The 21,179-nt window shown below is 45.3% G+C and overlaps 1 protein-coding gene across 1 annotated transcript; it reads right to left on the bottom strand.

Moving 5' to 3' along the window:
- Positions 1-251: 251 nt before the first annotated feature.
- LOC114353704 (uncharacterized) lies at positions 252-18,085 on the bottom strand. Its single transcript, XM_028305779.1, has 14 exons — positions 18,032-18,085; positions 16,713-16,834; positions 13,894-14,010; positions 12,608-12,757; positions 11,737-11,940; positions 9,892-10,039; positions 8,822-8,960; positions 5,633-6,880; positions 4,880-4,961; positions 3,607-3,712; positions 3,048-3,123; positions 2,746-2,827; positions 2,210-2,315; positions 252-855 (listed from the first exon to the last, which is right to left on the bottom strand). The coding sequence occupies exons 2-14, from the start codon at positions 16,791-16,793 to the stop codon at positions 641-643; spliced, it is 2,754 nt and encodes a 917-aa protein (XP_028161580.1). The 5' UTR covers positions 16,794-16,834; positions 18,032-18,085; the 3' UTR covers positions 252-640.
- Between the last annotated feature and the right edge of the window lie 3,094 nt (positions 18,086-21,179).

Raw genomic sequence — 21,179 nt, 5'->3', positions numbered from 1 at the left:
TTATTATTCGATATTATAAAAGTTTTATTTACATAGATATTAATCGTTAATAACGTTTGAGATAACATTCAGTTTTGTGAGATTTGGCAGTGTTACATTAAATATATTTAGAAATAAAATAACAATATTTATTTATAAACGTTGTATACATAGACGAAACTTGATTATTAACGATCATTTTGAAAGAAGTGATTTAAGACGGAGGCGCCGCTTTTATTTTTTTATAAATTTTGAGATGACTAGGATTCTTGATGGTATACAACGCCAGTTAGCACATTGTGATTATTTTACGGATGGCAAGAACATATTTTTGTTTTTACGATAAAAGTATTTACGGGTTTCACACTATCAATATGAGGTTCACATCACGATTGTCTATATTCTATATCAACACGGCCGGGTCCACACGTCGTCGGCGGCGTCGTCTCCCACGATCCGGCATCGGCGATCTTCACCGGTCGACGCGTCACGATCGCATCGGACGGCCGGAGAATACGGCGGCGTCACAAAACAAAACACGGCGACACAGAAACGTTCACACGTACCGACACACGCTGCACCAGGAGCACGAGCAGCCGGCGCGGGCGCGTCACGAGCCGCGCGAGCGTTGGCCGAGCGCGTTAAAGATATTCGGCTCGCATCACAGGGGCAGGTGCGTGTGTGGCACGGCGGGCGCGTGTGGATGCAGCTGGAGCGCGGCGGCGGCAGCGTCGGCGGCCGCGCCCGCCTCGCCCAGCGCCGCCAGCACCAGCGCCAGCCGCCGCCACGTGTCGGCGCGCCCGGGCTCTAACGCCGCCGCTTCACGTAACGATTTCTCCGCTAGTCGCAGCCAGCCCAGGTTGTAGTATGCCGCACCTGACGACGTATATTAAAGCATATGTATGAGCATATTTTATTCCCGTCACGACTTCTGTGTGACGAGGAATGACGGCTCGACGACAACAAAATCAGTAAAGATAAAAAGTCCAATGACCGTCCGCAAAGAAATTAATCAGAAGAAAAATAGGAAGAGTTCGAACTTAAGGCTGGTTTTAGAGTCACGCTGACGCACGCTGACCGTCAGCGCTGACAGCCGAAATGTTCTGTCAGCGCCGACGATCAGCGAGCGGTCAATGCGATTCTAAAACCCGCCTAAGAATCGACTCGCTTTCCGTACCGAATGGATGACACAGAGCAGATAACATACTACAATAGGTTTTGGGAAAAGATATTCACTGCGGACAGTAACCTTTTACAATGAAAACTGAATCAATTAATACAGGCCGTATTAGGAAAAAAAAATTGGCACTACAAAATACACATGTTGACTTCTTGGCGGGAATCTGAAGCGTCATGTTAGCGGTTTTGTTTTATTTCCTCAAATTCGTGTTTGGGCGACTATTAATGTGTAATAATGGTGGATTATTAACCATTAAGTGTTCGTGAACGTGCATGAGTGTGGGCAAGTGAAGCAGGACAGTGCATCGTGATTCTTCTGGTTCTCTCAAGTTGTCCATAGGAGGTCTCAGTAAAGCACCACAACTTTACTGAGACTCAAAGGGTGAGAAGGGGTTTCATCTATCATCCTTCATTATATCATTACTTGATCTCATTTTGTAACTCGTATCACCAGGCCTGTTCATCTCCGCGAGTTTACATCGAAAACAAAACACGCACGATGGCCCACCTACAGGATACTATTCGACAAGGCTTCACATACGAGCGAACATTGACTTACGCACGCGTATTCTTGTGTATAGTGGAAGAAAATGGTGTACTAAATACTGTGCAGTATTTAACTGCTTAAAAAATAATAAAAACACAGAATGTACTTTTTTAAGTTGCCTCAAGACACTGAGAGGTAAATAAGTAGTTAATATTATTCATGATTTTATACGCAGTTTGGCACCTCACGTCACATCATTTTACCGAAGTCAGCCCTATAGCTTCGGCGCAGTACCGATCACTGACGTTTGTCAACAAAACTTCTGACAAACTTGCTTGACTCTTGAGACAAGCTAAATTACACCATATTGTTAATGACATTGAGCATACATTTTTTTAAATACCTTCGCGAAGTAAAACTTCTGTACGTAGTACTTATTATTATTCTGTGGTATCACCTATAAACTTGAAAATGGCACAAACCAAGTCGACTTCGACGTGTATTGCCAACATCATCAAAAAAGAAGAAGAATACACATGTCATGTCAGAGTGGGTGAGACTGACCTAGCTCGACGATGCTGTCGAGGTGCGTGGGGTGTATGGCGAGCGCGTTCTGGAAGCACTGCCGCGCCTCCTGCCACTCGCCGCTCGCCGCGTGCACTCGCCCGCGCTGCACGTGAAAACATATAGTATAATAGTAGAATAACGCTCTAACTTGATGATTTGCTTTGATTTATTGATATTGATAGTATACGAGTACACGCCGTAGCGGTTGATTGTGCACTGATTTGATGGATGAAAAGTGATACAATTAGGGTGAAAATGCTGATGGCGCGGAATGTGCGATCAAGACCTGTACGGTCTTGATCGCACATTCCGCGCCATCAGCATCATTCGCTCGTATTCACAAACGATGCTTGCTTATGTGAAGCAGCAAATCGAACGCACAGCGTTGAATAGAGCTCTGTGATTGGTTCATCTTATCACCCAGTGCATTCGTGCACACTGTGAGACCTCATAGTAATGTTTGTGAATACTGGCGTAACCAAAAACATTGAGAAAAGAACAAGAAAACTAATTTAAAAGATATGGGTACTCACGGTGTATAAAACTAAATGACTAAAGGGTGTGAGCGCCGCCGCTTCGCTGACACAGCCCGCCGCCGCGCTCACTCGACCTAACCTGAAATGTAATAATAATGTTCAGTTTTTTATTCAACGTCCCGTAGCACGTCATCAAAAGAAGGCTCAAGGTTAGCCAAAAGGCAGACTCGGAGTTTCTCTGCGTGAAATGAAGAGATTCGTAGAAAAACCAAAATACCAACAACTGCAGAATTAGCAAACTAAGTGGCAGGGGGCGGGGCACATAACTCGTAGAGCCGACCACTGAACGTGAANCGCGCCCGGGCTCTAACGCCGCCGCTTCACGTAACGATTTTTCTGCTAGTCGCAGCCAGCCCAGGTTGTAGTATGCCGCGCCTGACGATGTATATTGAAGTATTAGTTACGGAACTAATCTCTTCTTCCATTCCCTTGTGACAAAAGATTGTCTACATGACAGGCTAAGCCTAGCGTAGAAATCTCGATTACTTGAACTGAAGCGTATTAGCATTCGCACCGCTGCGGCTGCGACTTCTGTGTGACCAGGATCGACGGCTTTTGATCGTCGATGAAAATGAGTAAGCTCGAATTTGACCCAGGAGAAAATTAAATATAGTCATTACACCTTTCGCAAAGTATTATATCGGAAGAAAATAAGATAAGGTCGAACTTAAAAATTGACTTTCTTTCCGTGCCAAACTGATAACAAATGACAAATGACAAAGGCATAATATACAATAGGTTTTTAAAAGAAAACACTACAAACAATAAGCTAATCAGGCCTGTAAACAACAACTCTTAAACGAACTGTAATTTAGACTTAAAATCGCGCTACACATGCCAGAAGGGGGTGAGACTGACCTAGCTCGACGATGCTGTCGAGGTGCGTGGGGTGTATGGCGAGCGCGTTCTGGAAGCACTGCCGCGCCTCCTGCCACTCGCCGCTCGCCGCGTGCACTCGCCCGCGCTACACGTAAAACATAGTAGTATAATCATAAAGGTGAATGCGAAAGAGATATAAAATCTATATAGCCTGACCAGGAACATACAAACCCTGGCATAGAGGCGCGTCAATTGCATTTGATAGTGCAACACTGAGTACAGTCGTACCTGTGTTAAATTAATAGGCTAACTTTATGTACCAGGATTCAGGATTACGGGCTAATTTGATATTTTCATAAATTAACGAAAAAATATTATTATAGGTAACCTGGTTTAAATAAATCAAATGAAACCATCAATCGAGCTAGTAGGATTTATTTTATTATTCATCAATAATCAAATTCAGAACTTGAATATTTAACTGCAATGTTTGCTCATGAACGCTTCAAACTCGGTACTTCTTTCCCAATTCCATAAAATTCAACACTTAGAAAGTGACAATTTTTTTTAAAATAGGTAGTTGAAACAAACCACAGCTAATTTTCATAGTGGACTGTACTATGCGATAAACATGTCAGTCAATTTGACAACCTTTGTCGGAAACATTATTCAATGAAAATATTGTCCGAACCCTTAGTATTTCTCTTCGACAAATACTTTAACACATTGTAAACCACTTTTCTTTCACGACTATAAAAAGATTTTAGCAATTTAATTCAGAAAATCAATTGCGCACATTTAAAATAAAGTTTGTTTACACTTTGACAGCAATAGACTGACATGCAAGTTTTCAGTTACTGTTGCCATTAAAATAAATTAGTACCATTAATTTTCCGCAACATGGCGAGGGTTTTTATGTTCCTGGTCAGGCTATACTTAAAATAAATCTGTAGAGAGGTCAATTCTGTACATGAAATATATTTTCAAAATAACTATCAGATGGTGATTAGTGATCGATACTGATGCCAAAAATGCAATCAGTAAAATTTTTGTCTGTCCGTCTGTATGTTCCTTATAGAAACAAAAACTACTTGACGGATTTTAACGAAACTTGGTACAATTATTCTTCATACTCCTGGGAAGGTTATAGTATACTTAGGAATTCCCACGGGAACAGGAATTAGCGGGCATCCTTTTGTATGAAAAATCTAAACCGCTTAAGATAGATAAAGGGGGTATAACGGGATCCACGCGTACGAAGTCGCGGGCGGCCGCTAGTACAGAATAAAACATTTAAAGTAAGAGTACTCACGGTGTATAAAACTAAATGACTAAAGGGTGTGAGCGCCGCCGCTTCGCTGACACAGCCCGCCGCCGCGCTCACTCGACCTAACCTGAAATGTAATAAAAAAATTAAAATTTTTATTCAACGTCTCGTACCACGTTATCAAAAGAAGGCTCAAGGTTAGCCAAATGGCGATGGCGTGGTATGCTCTGGGTTTCCTTGCGTGATCGAATCAGAAATGAGAAGTAACCAACATTGCCCACAGAACTGCCAAATTTAAGTGGCAGGGAGTGGGGCGCACAGCTCATACAGCTGACGGCCAATAGGGTCGAAAAGTACTTGAGTGGTGACCACGGAAGAAGACGTAGCGTGGGCCTCCCACCCGACATCTGATGATGCACAGACGATTAGTCGTAGACGAAAGTCGCAGAAAGTACCTGTAAGCGGGTAGCGCAGTATTGGTCGTCGTGAAAAATCTTTTATCTAGCATTCGTCATTCGGCTGAAACGAACAATTATAATGTCAGCTGTATACGTCAGCCTTGTCCGAGAGCTTTCGCCCAGCCTCGCCCGAATGTCTTGTGAGACAGCCTCACGCGCGAACACGGGAGCGGAGAGCAAGCGAGACAGCAAGATACCCCAAGAGCGAGAGTTCCCCAGTACTGTATTTCGGCCTGGCCTCTCGGCGAGTATGCCGTATACTTAGTCATGGTCATAGTGCGTCGGGTGTGACCTAAGGCAGAGGTCGGCGAGCAGCAGCCAGGCGGCACACTCGCTGTACCTGAGGCAGAGGTCGGCGAGCAGCAGCCAGGCGGCACACTCGCTGTACCTGAGGCAGAGGTCGGCGAGCAGCAGCCAGGCGGCACACTCGCTGTACCTGAGGCAGAGGTCGGCGAGCAGCAGCCAGGCGGCACACTCGCTGTACCTGAGGCAGAGGTCGGCGAGCAGCAGCCAGGCGGCACACTCGCTGTACCTGAGGCAGAGGTCGGCGAGCAGCAGCCAGGCGGCACACTCGCTGTACCTGAGGCAGAGGTCGGCGAGCAGCAGCCAGGCGGCACACTCGCTGTACCTGAGGCAGAGGTCGGCGAGCAGCAGCCAGGCGGCACACTCGCTGTACCTGAGGCAGAGGTCGGCGAGCAGCAGCCAGGCGGCACACTCGCTGTACCTGAGGCAGAGGTCGGCGAGCAGCAGCCAGGCGGCACACTCGCTGTACCTGAGGCAGAGGTCGGCGAGCAGCAGCCAGGCGGCACACTCGCTGTACCTGAGGCAGAGGTCGGCGAGCAGCAGCCAGGCGGCACACTCGCTGTACCTGAGGCAGAGGTCGGCGAGCAGCAGCCAGGCGGCACACTCGCTGTACCTGAGGCAGAGGTCGGCGAGCAGCAGCCAGGCGGCACACTCGCTGTACCTGAGGCAGAGGTCGGCGAGCAGCAGCCAGGCGGCACACTCGCTGTACCTGAGGCAGAGGTCGGCGAGCAGCAGCCAGGCGGCACACTCGCTGTACCTGAGGCAGAGGTCGGCGAGCAGCAGCCAGGCGGCACACTCGCTGTACCTGAGGCAGAGGTCGGCGAGCAGCAGCCAGGCGGCACACTCGCTGTACCTGAGGCAGAGGTCGGCGAGCAGCAGCCAGGCGGCACACTCGCTGTACCTGAGGCAGAGGTCGGCGAGCAGCAGCCAGGCGGCACACTCGCTGTACCTGAGGCAGAGGTCGGCGAGCAGCAGCCAGGCGGCACACTCGCTGTACCTGAGGCAGAGGTCGGCGAGCAGCAGCCAGGCGGCACACTCGCTGTACCTGAGGCAGAGGTCGGCGAGCAGCAGCCAGGCGGCACACTCGCTGTACCTGAGGCAGAGGTCGGCGAGCAGCAGCCAGGCGGCACACTCGCTGTACCTGAGGCAGAGGTCGGCGAGCAGCAGCCAGGCGGCACACTCGCTGTACCTGAGGCAGAGGTCGGCGAGCAGCAGCCAGGCGGCACACTCGCTGTACCTGAGGCAGAGGTCGGCGAGCAGCAGCCAGGCGGCACACTCGCTGTACCTGAGGCAGAGGTTCTCACCGTGGGAGAGCCACGCTTCGGCATGAATGGGCCGGCTCGACTGGAGTGATACCACGGCCTCACAAAAAACCGGCGTGAAGCAGCGCTTGCGCTGTGTTTCGCCGAGTGAGTGAGGATACCGGAGGCCCAATTGGGGGGGAATGGGATTTGAAAGGTTGGTAGCGCACTTGTGACTTCACTGATGTGAAGTACATGGGCGACGACAATTGCTTACCATCAGGTGATCCGTCTGCTCGTTTGCCTCCTATCACATAAAAAAAAAGCAGCCAGGCGGCACACTCGCGGTACCAGACAGCGGTAAAGATTATGAGACATGTAGACGCTCCTTAAGAGCATATGACGATTTGTAAGAACTATTTATTAGTCTAAACAAATAAAGAACGAAGAACGGTCACGCCCCATACAAAAAAAACCCAGACCCGACAGAAACGAGACATACCTCAGCTTTTTTGACACGTCTTAATTAGTTAAATTATATATTTTTTATATTCGAAATCTATGTATAACACCAAAATATTACCCTTTGTTTTTGTTGAGACGTTATACAAAAACTAATACAAAATGCCTATTTATCACCAAAATTGGTATCTAGGTGACCTGGAGATACAACCGGATTATACAGGGTGGTTATACATATGGAACGATAAGTGATCTCACTCGATTATTTCATCTGGGGGCACGGTAGTGACCCCGCCAAGTCGAGCGCGAAGCAAACACTGCCGTACCATCCTTTACTGGAACCATTTCGCCGCATTTTCAGGCCCCTATTTGAGGACCTCTGGATAAGACCAGAACGCAGAAATTTTCGTCATCTAGTAACCTATAATCACATACTTAAAATCCAAAATTTCAAGTCTGTAGGTCATTTAGTTCCGAAGTTAAGCGAAAGCAAAGTTTCGCATTTACGACACTCACTCACTCACTCACTCACTGATGATCATCAAAATAGAACTAGTACTTCCCATAATCTCAGAGAGCTGAAATTTGGTACAGAGTTAGGGTTTAATGGCCACATAAAGGGAAAACTATAAAAACTAGGAAAATCGAAGATCTGCAGTAACACCACCACATTCATAATCAATACTACTCCGGCACCGTGGTGTTCGCCTGTATCGCTCACCGCTAGATGGCGCTAGCACTAGCAAGCGGTGTCCAGATTTTTTTCCTTTCTAGAGGCCCCCGTCGATTAAGTTGAATGTTGTGTAATTTGCATTTCGTTGATTTCGTATATTATATTGTAAGGAAACTATATATTTTTTATATTCGAAATCTATGTATAACACCAAAATATTACCCTTTGTTTTTGTTGAGGCGTTATACAAAAACTAATACAAAATGCCTATTTATCACCAAAATTGGTAAATGTATGTACCTAAATGTCTATTACAGCTGCTATGGACTGTATCTAGGTGACCTGGAGATACAGCCGGATTATACAGGGTGGTTATACATATGGAACGATAAGTGATCTCACTCGATTATTTCTAAACTATACAAGATATCGAAAAACTAGTTACTGATTCTGAAAGTGCTTCACGAGCTCTTTCAAATGGTACCAATAACAGGTTACAGATTATGGAAGCTGGTAACATTGAATTTTTGGATTTTGTAACTTTTCGTTTTCACCCTGTACAATCCGGCTGTATCTCCAGGTCACCTAGATACACTCCATAGCAGCTGTAATAGACATTTAGGTACATATATTTACCAATTTTAGTGATAAACAGGCATTTTGTATTAGTTTTTGTATAACGCCTGAACAAAAACAAAGGGTAATATTTTGGTGTTATACATAGATTTCGAATATAAAAAATATATAATTTAACTAATTAAAACATGACAAAAAAACTGAGGTATGTCTCGTTTCTGTCGGGCCTGGGTCACAGATGGCCGTTCTTCTTTTGACTTTGACTTTGACTTACCTGAGGCAGAGGTCGGCGAGCAGCAGCCAGGCCCGGGCGCGCGGCGCGTGGTGCGCTCGAGGCCGCTGCGCCGACGACGCCGCGTCCGACAGCGCGCGCTCCACGCGGTACACGCCCGCGCTCTCCGCGCGAATGCTCGCTGCGAACAAAACACGATCTAATAAGGTACTTGACACCATTAAGCCTGATGACACAGTGAAATCGAAAGTTGCTGGGCAACTCTCGCATATTTGGATCAAACCTTAACGGCACGGTTACCATCTGAATACCTTGCCATGAGAACCACCCACAAACTGCGCGGTTATCGCGTGTCTAAACTAGGCCTTAGTGTTTGTTCACGTAGGTACGCGCGGGCGCGGGGGCGGGTGCGGGCGCGGGAAACGTTGCGAGCTCGTGTTCACATTAACCACCAGGCGTTCGCGCGAGTGTAACGTACTATCGTTTCTAGCGACAAGTTCAAACTGGTTGAACTTACCTGACGCGGACGTCGCGAGTGAAACGCGCGCGCCGCCGCTAGTTTGACATGAACACACGCAAACATCTTCACGCGTTGAAATTACCGCGCGCGCCAGTCGCTAGCTCGCCCGCTAGTTAGACCGCACGTGCGTTTCGTACGTGAACACTTGGAATCACTACATATGTTTAATATTTCGTCACCGCGCCCGCGAGTCAACGTGAACAAGCACTTAAAGTGTATATCGACGTTGCGCGGTTGCTTCGCGATGCGAGTTTACTCGTTTGAGTGGTAATTCGGCGGCAAGGTAAACGCGTATCCACACCGCGAAACCTCGCAATGTCGACAACGCCTCTAAGAAATAATTTCAAGGCACAACTTCTTTTAAAAATACTTCAAATCTAAATCGAAAATAAAATCTAAATCTTCAAATCTACTCAACAAAGTTAGCAAAAATGCAACGTCATTATTTCTACGAATTATTTGCAAGAAGGTAGTAAAAATGTACAAAAAGCTTTTTTGCCAACAAGTGTTCACATATTGACACACATCTATGACTGGTAGAAGAGTCGATCATTGTCCTCTCTCGAGTCTCTGAAATGACGTCATATTTTACCTGCGTCCCTATTGCTGTGCGTGTCGGCGTGCTGCGAATCCGACAGTGCATCCAGTTCCGTGTAGCCGTTGTGGTCGGCGTCGAGCTCGGCCTCGGCCTCGGCGCTGTTCAGCAGCGACAGCAGCTCCTTGCCTGTCGCCAGCGCCGCCTGCCGACACGAAGGAAAGACTTACTAACGAGGAGAAACTAAGTCGGTGAAATCGACAAACTTAATTTATTTATTTTAATTTTATTTATTTTAGGATGTTTCCTGGGTCAAAAAGCAAGAGTTTTAGTTAGTCCGTCAGTTAACTTATCAAAAAATACTCTACACGTATTTTTCACTTTTTCAAACTAATGAAAATTTAAAGAGATAAAGCGCGCCAAAGTTCATAAGAGGCCCGTGACGTCAATGCGTGCATAAAAGTGCCGCACGTTGTGACGTCGTGCGGAACTTCAACGCACCATAACTATGTAATTATTTGTTAGATTGACAAATAAAAATATATGTGTCCAATATTTTTTGATATTAAACATTACGAACTAAAAAATTTTTTTCAGGAAACCCGCACTCCGCGGTACGCGGGACGACAGATTTAATCATTATATGCAAGTACCTCAATTTGTACAGAAAACACGCGCGGCACAACACACTGACAACGCGTTTGCGCGCGGGATTCGTTATATGTCGCCACGCGGACCGAGGCGGAGCGCGGTGCAGTGTGATAAATCGGCTAAGAGACAGTGGGCGGGGCTAACTCGTAGAACTATTCAATCAAAATCAAAAATATTTATTCAGTTTAAACCACAAGTGGCACTTATGGCTATAGGGGTAGTATGAGTAAAGTTCTCGAGTGACGCCGCAACGACCGATGAAACGTCGTAGTGTTGTTTAGCCGAGTAGACCGACAATCTGTCGAAGGTCGAAAGCACCTGATGCGGGCATGCAGTGCAGGACCGGCCGTTGTGGAAAGCCTTTGCTCAGCAGAAGACATTTTAAGTTGAAATGAAAGATTTGACGCAGGAAGACAACCACAGGAACACTCGTGACGTCACTAGCGGGTAGTGGCGGGTCGCGCGGGACCCTCGTGACGTCACACTCACCTCGCCACTCTCCCACGTGAGCTGCAGCGCCGCCAGCGCCCACAGCGGCCAGTCGGCGGCGGGGTAGTGGTGACGTCACTAGCGGGTAGTGGCGGGTCGCGCGGGACCCTCGTGACGTCACACTCACCTCGCCACTCTCCCACGTGAGCTGCAGCGCCGCCAGCGCCCACAGCGGCCAGTCGGCGGCGGGGTAGTGGTGACGTCACTAGCGGGTAGTGGCGGGTCGCGCGGGACCCTCGTGACGTCACACTCACCTCGCCACTCTCCCACGTGAGCTGCAGCGCCGCCAGCGCCCACAGCGGCCAGTCGGCGGCGGGGTAGTGGTGACGTCACTAGCGGGTAGTGGCGGGTCGCGCGGGACCCTCGTGACGTCACACTCACCTCGCCACTCTCCCACGTGAGCTGCAGCGCCGCCAGCGCCCACAGCGGCCAGTCGGCGGCGGGGTAGTGGTGACGTCACTAGCGGGTAGTGGCGGGTCGCGCGGGACCCTCGTGACGTCACACTCACCTCGCCACTCTCCCACGTGAGCTGCAGCGCCGCCAGCGCCCACAGCGGCCAGTCGGCGGCGGGGTAGTGGTGACGTCACTAGCGGGTAGTGGCGGGTCGCGCGGGACCCTCGTGACGTCACACTCACCTCGCCACTCTCCCACGTGAGCTGCAGCGCCGCCAGCGCCCACAGCGGCCAGTCGGCGGCGGGGTAGTGGTGACGTCACTAGCGGGTAGTGGCGGGTCGCGCGGGACCCTCGTGACGTCACACTCACCTCGCCACTCTCCCACGTGAGCTGCAGCGCCGCCAGCGCCCACAGCGGCCAGTCGGCGGCGGGGTAGTGGTGGCGCGCGAGGCGAGCGGCGGCGAGCGCGCGGGGGGCGCGGGGCCCGGCGCAGGCACACGACCACAGCGCTGTGGCGAGACGCAGGCCGCCACCGCACTCGGCTCGGGCCGCTAGGCACGATCGCGTCGCGTCCTGCCACAAACAAAAAAAATTTTTGGTCCTTCGAGCCGGATACGAATAAAGGAACTTTAATTTATACACAACGAGGAAGCTCCTGGCCTGTATCTCACCTGATGGTAAATGATGATACAGGCTGAAGGTGGAAGCGAGTTTCACCCGGAATTCTCAACCACGAGGGAACTGACAATCTTACCTCTAACTGCCGGAACATAACAATGCTGTTAACATTGTTGTTATGGCGACAGACTTAGGTAAGATGGTGGTAGCTAGCCAGGCGGACTTAGAACAAGCCCTACCACCAACCAAACCGAACAGAAAAATCTGCCCCCACTGGGAATCGAACCCGGGACCTCTGCGTCTGAAGCAGCTGGGCTTACCACCGAGGCGGTAACTTCTTCACATTATCACTGTGCAGGCTCATGTTCGTTCGTGAACTCTAACCAGCTATAGTCTGGACTGTGAGCACGTAGAATTTTGTCCAATGACCCCAAGCTACCCATCCTTATCGCTCGTGCGTAATTATGTTGCTATCGCGCTCGCACACTCACTGCGGGCGCCCGTCGCACAGTCGCGACAGCAATATAATTACGCGCAAGCGATAAGGATGGGTAGCTAGGGGTCATTGGACAAAATTCAACGTGCTCACAGACCGGTCTTTAAAAAACAACGCTTGTCTCACCATGGCCTCGTTAAGCAGGCCGAGGTACATGTACTGCAGCGCGAGGTAGTAGAAGGCGAGGTGGTCGTTGTCGTCCAGCGACACTGAGCGCAGCAGCAGCCGCAGGCTCGTCTCGTTGGCCGACTCTTTCTCGATACGAGAATTTGTCTTCTGCAAACATATTCATATGTTAGTAGGTGGTCGCCAAGGTGGACCGACGACCTGATAAGGGTAGCAGGAAGGCGCTGGATACAGGCCGCTACCAACCGTGCGATGTGGAAGTCATTGGGGGAGGCCTATGTTCAGCAGTGGACGTCCTGTGGCTGAAATGATGATGATGATGATGAGGTGGTCGCCCCTGCTACACTCCCTGGTGCAAAAGCCCACGCAGTGTAAATACCGAGGCAGAAAGGGAGGAGCTTAAATAATCTGTAGGCCTAGGATGCACGCCGCGATAAGAATTTATCGCACCATTTTATCGATTTTAAGATTTCATCACGGCGCGCATCGTAGCCCAGTTGGTCAAAGTCAAAGTCAAAAATTTATTTATTTGTTTAGACTAATAAATAGTTCTTACAAATCGTCATTTTGCTCTTAAGGAGCCTTTACATGTCTCATTATCTTTTTACCCTACCAGCGCTTCGAGACCAACATTTGGCAAGTGCTGAGAAGAAGCGCCGCAACAAACTCAGTCACCACTGTCTGCCGGTTAATATTAAAAACCATTTCATAGATTTTAAGATTTTATCACAGCGCGCATCGTAGCCCAGTTGGTGTTTGAATAAGTGTCAAAAGGCAAACACCAGTAGGCCTAGAATGCGTAAAAGCGATAAAGCACCGGTGGAGGCCGCGTACCGGAAAACGCAGCGTGGGACGTCCACCCACAAGGTGGACCGACGACATCATAAACGTAGCAGGAAGGCGCTGGACGCAGGCCGCTACCAACCGGGTAACATGGAAAGCATTGGAGGAGGTCTATGTTCAGCAGTGGATGTCCTATGGCTGAGATGATATAGCACCACCATGTGATGATGATATCCCTATTGAATTTCCAGTGTAACATTTTTTATTGGTTGCATCTAATTGTCACTGTGTGCACGTTTTTATTATAACTCACTTGCTAAAATAAACCTAGCTTTTTTTTTTATTCAATCCAACGATTTATTTCATCCTATTCTAAAGCCCGGTCTGTGAGCACGTAGAATTTTGTCTACGCGCTGTTTTACGCGCGAGCGATAAGGATCGGTAGCTTGGGGTCATTGGACAAAATTCTACGTGCTCGCAGACCAGACTATAGCGGCACCCACCTGTGCCCTCATTTGATGCCCGATGCCAGCATAGAGGCAGCAGCGCGGCAACATGGGCCCGTCGTCGCGTTCCTCTATCGCCAACGCCTCCTCCGCTAGTTCGATGCCTTCTTCTATCTGCGGGCAACGGGGCACTTAGCGATCGTGGAAAAAGTATTTTGAACCTTCTACACGACAGCAAATAAATCGCACCACCCGCGACAAGCACTTTCAAACGTATGCATCCCCACTTCACACCAATATTGGTACCATTCAAAAGCCTAGTTCTAAACTTCATTTTATTATAGGAAAGGTTTTTACCCCAAAAATGTTTCTTTAGAAGGATCCAGAGTCACTTCTTCAAAAAATAGATAGTTACGCTTGAGCCAACTTTTATAGCTATAAAACTGTTAAGTTGGGATTAATCGCTATCCATCTGTTAAAGAGGACACGTGTAATCATTATTTGGTTTTATAACCATAAAATTTGGTCTAATTGATCCCAGAGGTGAGCCCAAAGTGAGGTCTTTTTTACAAGCTTTTTATTACTTTCACATGTCTGGTGTCTGTCGTCAAATCTTGCAACTTAAAATTGACCCACTTCCCGGTTTCCTATTGAGCTGAAATTTTGCATACATGTGTAAGTCCGATGACAATGCAATATTATGGTACCATTGAGCTGGTCTGATGATGGAGTCGGGAGGTGGCCATAGGAACTCCTAAACAAAACGGCGGAAACTCATCGAGTTTGGGTTCGTTGGATTTGTCTTTTCGAGCACTTTAGTGTTAGATAACGTCCAGGGTCCTGAGATTAAGATATAACTAAAAAGTGTAAAATAAAATTATAATAAAAATAAACTTTTTTAAAAACAAGCTTTTATTCTGAATTTCGAAAGCTTGTAGCGCAAACAGAGAAAAAGAGGAATAAATTCCATGCGCGATACAAACTTTCGAAATTCAGAATAAAAGCTTGTTTTTAAAAAAGTTTATTTTTATTATAATTTTTTCAAGTCACATTATGGTATATGTTAATCATTTATTAAGAAATTAAATGTGTTTCTCTTTAAGGATATTTATTGGGCTTTCAAATAACACCAATATTGTTGGGGCACCATTATTGTGTCAAAAGAAAATCTTTAAAGTTCGCGTCGCGGGTGGTGCGATTTATTTGCTGTCGAGTGTTTATAGGACTTATGGTTGAATTTACATTGAATGCAATCGATATTTAGTAACACGGGGTGTGGTTTTATAAAACAAGGCGTAGAGGCAGCAGCGCGGCAGCATGGGCCCGTCGTCGCGCTCCTCTATCGCCAACGCCTCCTCCGCTAGTTCTTCTATCTGCGGGCAACCGGGGCACTTAGCGATAGTGGAAAAAGTATTTTGAACCTTCTATGTAGGACCAGGCCTGTTCATCTCCGCGAGTTTACATCGAAAACAAAACACGCACGATGGCCCACCTACAGGATACTATTCGACAAGGCCTCACATACCAGCGAACATTGACTCACGCACGCGTATTCTTATGTATGATGGAAGAAAATAAAGAAAATGGTGTACTAAATACTGTGCAGTATTTAACTGCCTAAATAATAATAAAAACAAAGAATGTACTTTTTTAAGTTGCCTCAAGACACTGCGAGGTAATTAAGTAGCTAATATTATTCATGATAATTTATGCTAAATCATGTAGGTATTTCCTCCGCCATTTTCCGCAGTTTGGCACCTCACATCACATCATTTTACCGAAGTCAGCCCTATAGCTTCGGCGCAGTGCCGATCACTGACGTTTGTCAACAAAATGGTGCTTGACTCTTGAGACAGGCTAAATTACACCATATTGTTAATGACATTGAGCATACATTTTTTTAAATACCTTCGCGAAGTAAAACTTCTGTACGTAGTACTTATTATTATTCTGTGGTATGACTTAAGGTTGAATTTACATTGAATGCAATCGATATTTGGTAACACGGGGTGTGGTTTTATAAAACAAGGCGTAGAGGCAGCAGCGCGGCAGCATGGGCCCGTCGTCGCGCTCCTCTATCGCCAGCGCCTCCTCCGATAGCTCGATGCTTTCTTCTATCTGCGGGCAACGGGGCACTTAGCGATCGTGCTCAAACCATTTTGAACCTTCTGTGTAGGACTTATGGTTGAATTTACTTTGAATGCAATCGATATTTGGTAACACAGGGTGTGGTTTTGTAAAACAACGCCCATCTCAGGGGTGGTAGTACACATGAAAGTAATTACAAGAAAAATAACCACACACCCTGTATGTTCTTTAAAAGAGTACGAAAAAGTTCTACGAGAAATACTCAAGCGAGTGCAAAGTCGCTAAAGACACGAGCCGCTGACATGACGTGATTATGTTTGAACCGCGAGTGACTGTAGAAAACTGAAGATCGTTACTCTTGTGGCAATTCCTTGATTGGAGTCACCAAAAATACTATTGCGGTGGAACAGATAACACAATACATAAAATTAACACAAAAGAGTACACTAAGGCTGCGTTTCCACCAGAGATGTGCGAGGATGCGTAGCGAGGGATGTGTTTGTAAAGAAGCTTTGGTGGAAACGGCTTAGCGGAGCTAGATTTTTGCGCATACGAGTAAAAAACAAGCGAGGGATGTGTGCGAGGAATGTGTTGCGAGATTTGCGCATACTGTATCAGCAAGTCCATAAACGGAGTTTGGAAGTAGCAGGCAACGCATCCTCGCACCACACATTTTCCTCGCACAGCTTTGGTGAAAACCCCCACACATTTTCACAGCACTTAGTCATCCTCGCACGACAAATTTCCCTCGCACATCTCTAGTGGAAACGCAGCCTAAAAGAACTTACCCAGCCCATATTATAACAGGTGTTGGCGGCGACTAACCGCAGCGGAGCGTCATCGGGCGAGAGCGGCGCAGCACATTTCATCACCGTATGCGCTCGGATGCCCGCGCCCCACGCACTGCTGCCTGGGAATAAATTCGGCTGTCATAGAGAAACCAGCAGACAATGTCTGATTGAACTGAGGTTCGGCTTCGGCCAAAACACTGTTGAAGATTGGACCCAATTTCATAGACAGCCGACATTGACGAGATTATTTCTTCCCATCTTTCATTCCCATAGTTTCAACTCCTGTGTGATCAGGGTTTACAGTTTGACAGCCAATAAATTCCCAATCAGTGAAGGTCAAGTTAGTCCTGGGGCTCCCGCTAAAGTTAAACTGTCATTGAACCCGCAACGAAATTAACCAGAAGAACTTAGGAGAGTTCAAAGTCAAGGTTCGACGTTAGAAGTGTAACCGGTGTCTTTTGTATGGAATTTGGCAGACTTTTGACGTTTGTTAGCCTAGCCGCAAACCACAGATTTTTTGTCGGCCAATAGTTAGGTTGGGCTATTAATCAGTATGGACATGTATGAAAGTGCGCGTTACATTCGTGGTTGGGCCCGATTCCAATTTTTATAGTCTTAAGGGTGTCTTAGAGCGCTTTCACATTTAGGCGATTTAGCAGCGCGACAGACGTGCTGCGGAAAATTTCATACTATGTGACAGCGGATGCGTGCCCTCACATTATAAAAACGCCGCTGCGCCGCTGCTGTCGCGCTTTTAACGCCTTAATGTGAAAGCGCTCATAAAGTTAAAATAAAGTGATGTTGCCCTAAGGCTGGGGAATAATGGAGAAGTTTCGTGATGTTGACAACATTAGATTTCACTGAATGTGATTAAAATATAGGCCAAAACTACCCGTTCAAGTTTCAATCACAATGCTTACCACCCCTAACGCATTGTCGAGAATGACACTATAATGTCAGTCTTCTTTTTCTTTATAAATATGGTCAGGTCTTGGATATGTCAAAAAAGGTTACATAATTTTACTAAGAAAGAATCTTGAGTGACCCTGGCTGAAAAATTAACAACAACTAGATTTAAAAAAAATTGGATCTGTCAATAGCACTGGACCAGGGGTGATTTACTGTTTGTACTGCGAATGACTGTCATGACGAATATTTTTATGCGCAACTTTAGGGCCCTGTAACTTTTGTATTTGTAGAGATATTTTCATGATTCTTTCACAGTTATTATTTTAATTATATTTTCAAGATTTATTAAAAGAAAAAAAAATGGAAACTCGTCCATTGTGTGTGGTGTTGTGTACTTATGTTCGTACCTGGCACGAGGTGCTGCTGGGCGCGCGCGGGCGCGGGCGCGGGCGCGGCGGCGGCGGTGGCGAGCGCGCGCTGCCGCCACACGTGCGCGCACCCGAACGAGAACTTCATCGCGCGCTCCAGCGACTGAAGCAAGCGAGGGCGTTAAACCACACATAAATGTAAAAGTAACCTTAGTTCGCTAGCAACTACTGTTACCGCGATGGAACTTTACTTTCATTTTACTGCTGGAAAAACTAATGGATTCAGGTATCCGCGGATTGGCATATGATTGGTTCAAATCTTATTTACACAACAGAAAGCAATTAGTACAAATAGAGCATTACGACCATACAACAAATGAAATATCAAAAATTAGATCTGAAGAAAAACAGTTAACTAGTTCAATACCGCAGGGCAGCATATTAGGATGCGCACTTTTTCTCATTTATATTAATGACCTTCCGAAGCATTTACGTGGAGATTCAATTACACCTATTTTATTCGCCGACGACCTGTCCATACTAATCAAATGCAACAGCGACACTGATCCAAAGACTCTTATCCATAATACACTCCAAAATGTCACCAATTGGCTGGAACATCATAATTTGGAAATTAACTTCGGAAAATCAAAACTTGTGCAATTTCGATCATATAACAAACCACCCATAGATACAAATATCCACTTTAAAAACACCCAAATAGAAACAGTAGAATCATATAAATTGCTTGGACTTAATGTAGATACGCATTTGCATTGGAAATCCCACATATCCAAACTTTCAAAATTCACCTATGCACTTTACAAAATATACCAAAGTACAAATTTAAAAACCGCGCTCTCAACATATTACGCCTACGCCTACTCTTGGCTAAAATATGGAGTTATTCTCTGGGGTAACAGTGTAAATGCAAACGATATATTTATGTTACAAAAAAAAATGTGTTAGGATTCTAGCCCGAATTGACAATAGACAAAGCTGCCGACCTTATTTTGTAAAATTTAAATTATTAACATTAACTTCAATTTATATTAGGGACATGTGTATTTTTGTTTTCAATAACAAGAATCTTTTCACACAAATTAAAGAAAGCATTACGTAAATACCAGACATAAAGAAAGGCTATACTTACCACCTTCCAGAATCAAAATGCTCAATTGTAGTCCTTTTTATATGGCAGTAAATTTTTTTAATAAAATACCAAAACATATAAAACTGGAAAATAAATTAAGACCGTTTAATAATAAACTTCAAGACTATTTAATCTCAAACTGCTTTTACTCACTTGATGAATTTTTTAATTATCGCGACAACAATAATCATATGACGTCTGTAAATTATACTATAATTTAGATTGTAACTGTTTTATTTTATGGATGGATAAATGCCTAATTTTATTGTTTACAAATCACATATACCTCTATGAGGTAGCAATGTAACATTCTGAACATCTTGTACCTACTACCCTTTTTGTTGGAACTTATGTATCATTGCGAAGTGAATAAATAAATGAATATGAATATGAACTTAGCTGCCTGATACGTGAAGTTTCTATTACTTATTTATTTACTTTTTTTATTTTTAAAACTATTTTAATTTGAAAACCAACAGAAATACAAATAATGAAACCTAAACTTATGTTCTGCTTAGGGGCTGTTCAAGTATTACGTAAGCAGATTTCTTACCATTTTTTACCCCCCCTTGTCATCAAAAGTAAGCAAAGCACTTACCCCCTCCCCCTATGCTTACGTAAACATTTTTAGTTATAATTTTTTTTTATTGTCATTTTTAAAATAGGAAAATTCATAAAAATATTAGGTTTAGGTAACTGATACACACAGAGTAAGAGACAAAAAAATATAATCAGAAATAAAGAACATAACAAACATAATTGCATCAATATGCATCAACATAAACACAAATGATAACTTTCAATACTTACAATACGTTTAGTATCCAAACAAAACACGCGCGCGGAAGGCCGCGTGTTTTGATGATATGCGGACTACGACTCTCTTTCAATGGGCAATGTCGGCACGAGAGTTAATTATTAGACAAGTGAATAGCGCACGGTAATTTTCCTAATGTGCGGTAGTTCCCCTAATCAGTTCTCAAAGCGAGTGCCTACGCATATTATTATGTATTATTTGCGGGAATCTCCGAAAAAACGTAAATAAGTAACAATGACGTAATCATCATCTAGACCTCCCTACCCCCCATGTCATCCAAAATAAGCAAAACAGCGACCCCCCCACCCCCCTTGGTTTTTACGTAATACTTGAAGGCCCCTTAGCCATTTATAGGAAATCGCAAGCTACACACGCAAGACCTGTGTTTAGCTGCACGCTTTCCCCGCGAAGATTTCAATGTTCTCTCACGCCTTGGTGTTACTGCTTTATCAGAANTGACGAGGTATAGGTGTACCAGAATCTCATGGCAAATGGGGAAAATAAACTTTGTTGAGTGCAATACTGGGGAAATTGGATTAAACGATCTTGATACTGTTTAATTTTTTATTTATGACTAATATTAATATAACATAAAGTACGAATGCCTACCTATACATTTTAGGTGTGTGTATGAAGAATGTTGTTATAGCTACATCGGGTTTTTAACATAGGAGTATGTCTTGAAAAATAAGTAAACCGTGTATTACTGTAAATAATTTTATTAAGTATCATACTTGTAACTTATCATTTCATTCAGAACTAGAAAACGATTCTAAGAACTCCACTTGCATTTCTTATTCTTCAATAGATGATCAAGTTAAAGAGGCATTTTTTATCTTTCAGCATTTCAATTACTCAAACTTGCTTGATGAAATCTTTTTCAATTTTCTTTACATGATCATAACATTTTCACCATTCCTCTGCACCAATGTATGAAGTACACCTGAAAACCCCGATAAAGCAGCTATTAGGTAAGAATAATATAAAAATAAACATAACCCTCTGTTAGAATAAATGGAACGCAACCATTTTATATTGTGTATGTTGGCAATACGGAAATCCGTTTAGTTTTTTTCATGTTGACACTACTGTTACTGCCATTTTGAACTCTGTGATTTGTGTGCGCTCTAAACCGAATAGAAAGTTATTAATCTCAATATTTCTTTTATTTACCACAAAAGCTACAATTCCTTCATGGTAGCAGAGCGTGGTTGTGG

Source organism: Ostrinia furnacalis, unplaced genomic scaffold (assembly GCF_004193835.3).
Source record: "Ostrinia furnacalis isolate ACB-3 unplaced genomic scaffold, ASM419383v2 OfSCF1785, whole genome shotgun sequence".
NCBI classification, from domain to species: domain Eukaryota; kingdom Metazoa; phylum Arthropoda; class Insecta; order Lepidoptera; family Crambidae; genus Ostrinia; species Ostrinia furnacalis.
Note: the sequence above shows the minus strand (reverse complement) of the source record. Positions and strands in the feature narration are given on the sequence as shown.

Bases quoted from the DNA above. Each gene is read 5' to 3' on its own strand.
- LOC114353704 (XM_028305779.1), bottom strand. From the start codon at position 16,793: ATGAAATGTGCTGCGCCGCTCTCGCCCGATGACGCTCCGCTGCGGTTA. The intron at 12,758-13,893 runs GTGGGTGCCGCT...ATATGTTTGCAG, and splicing joins GGCATCAAATGAGGGCACAG to AAGACAAATTCTCGTATCGA. The intron at 6,881-8,821 runs GTAAGTCAAAGT...CCTCTGCCTCAG, and splicing joins CTCGCCGACCTCTGCCTCAG to GTACAGCGAGTGTGCCGCCT.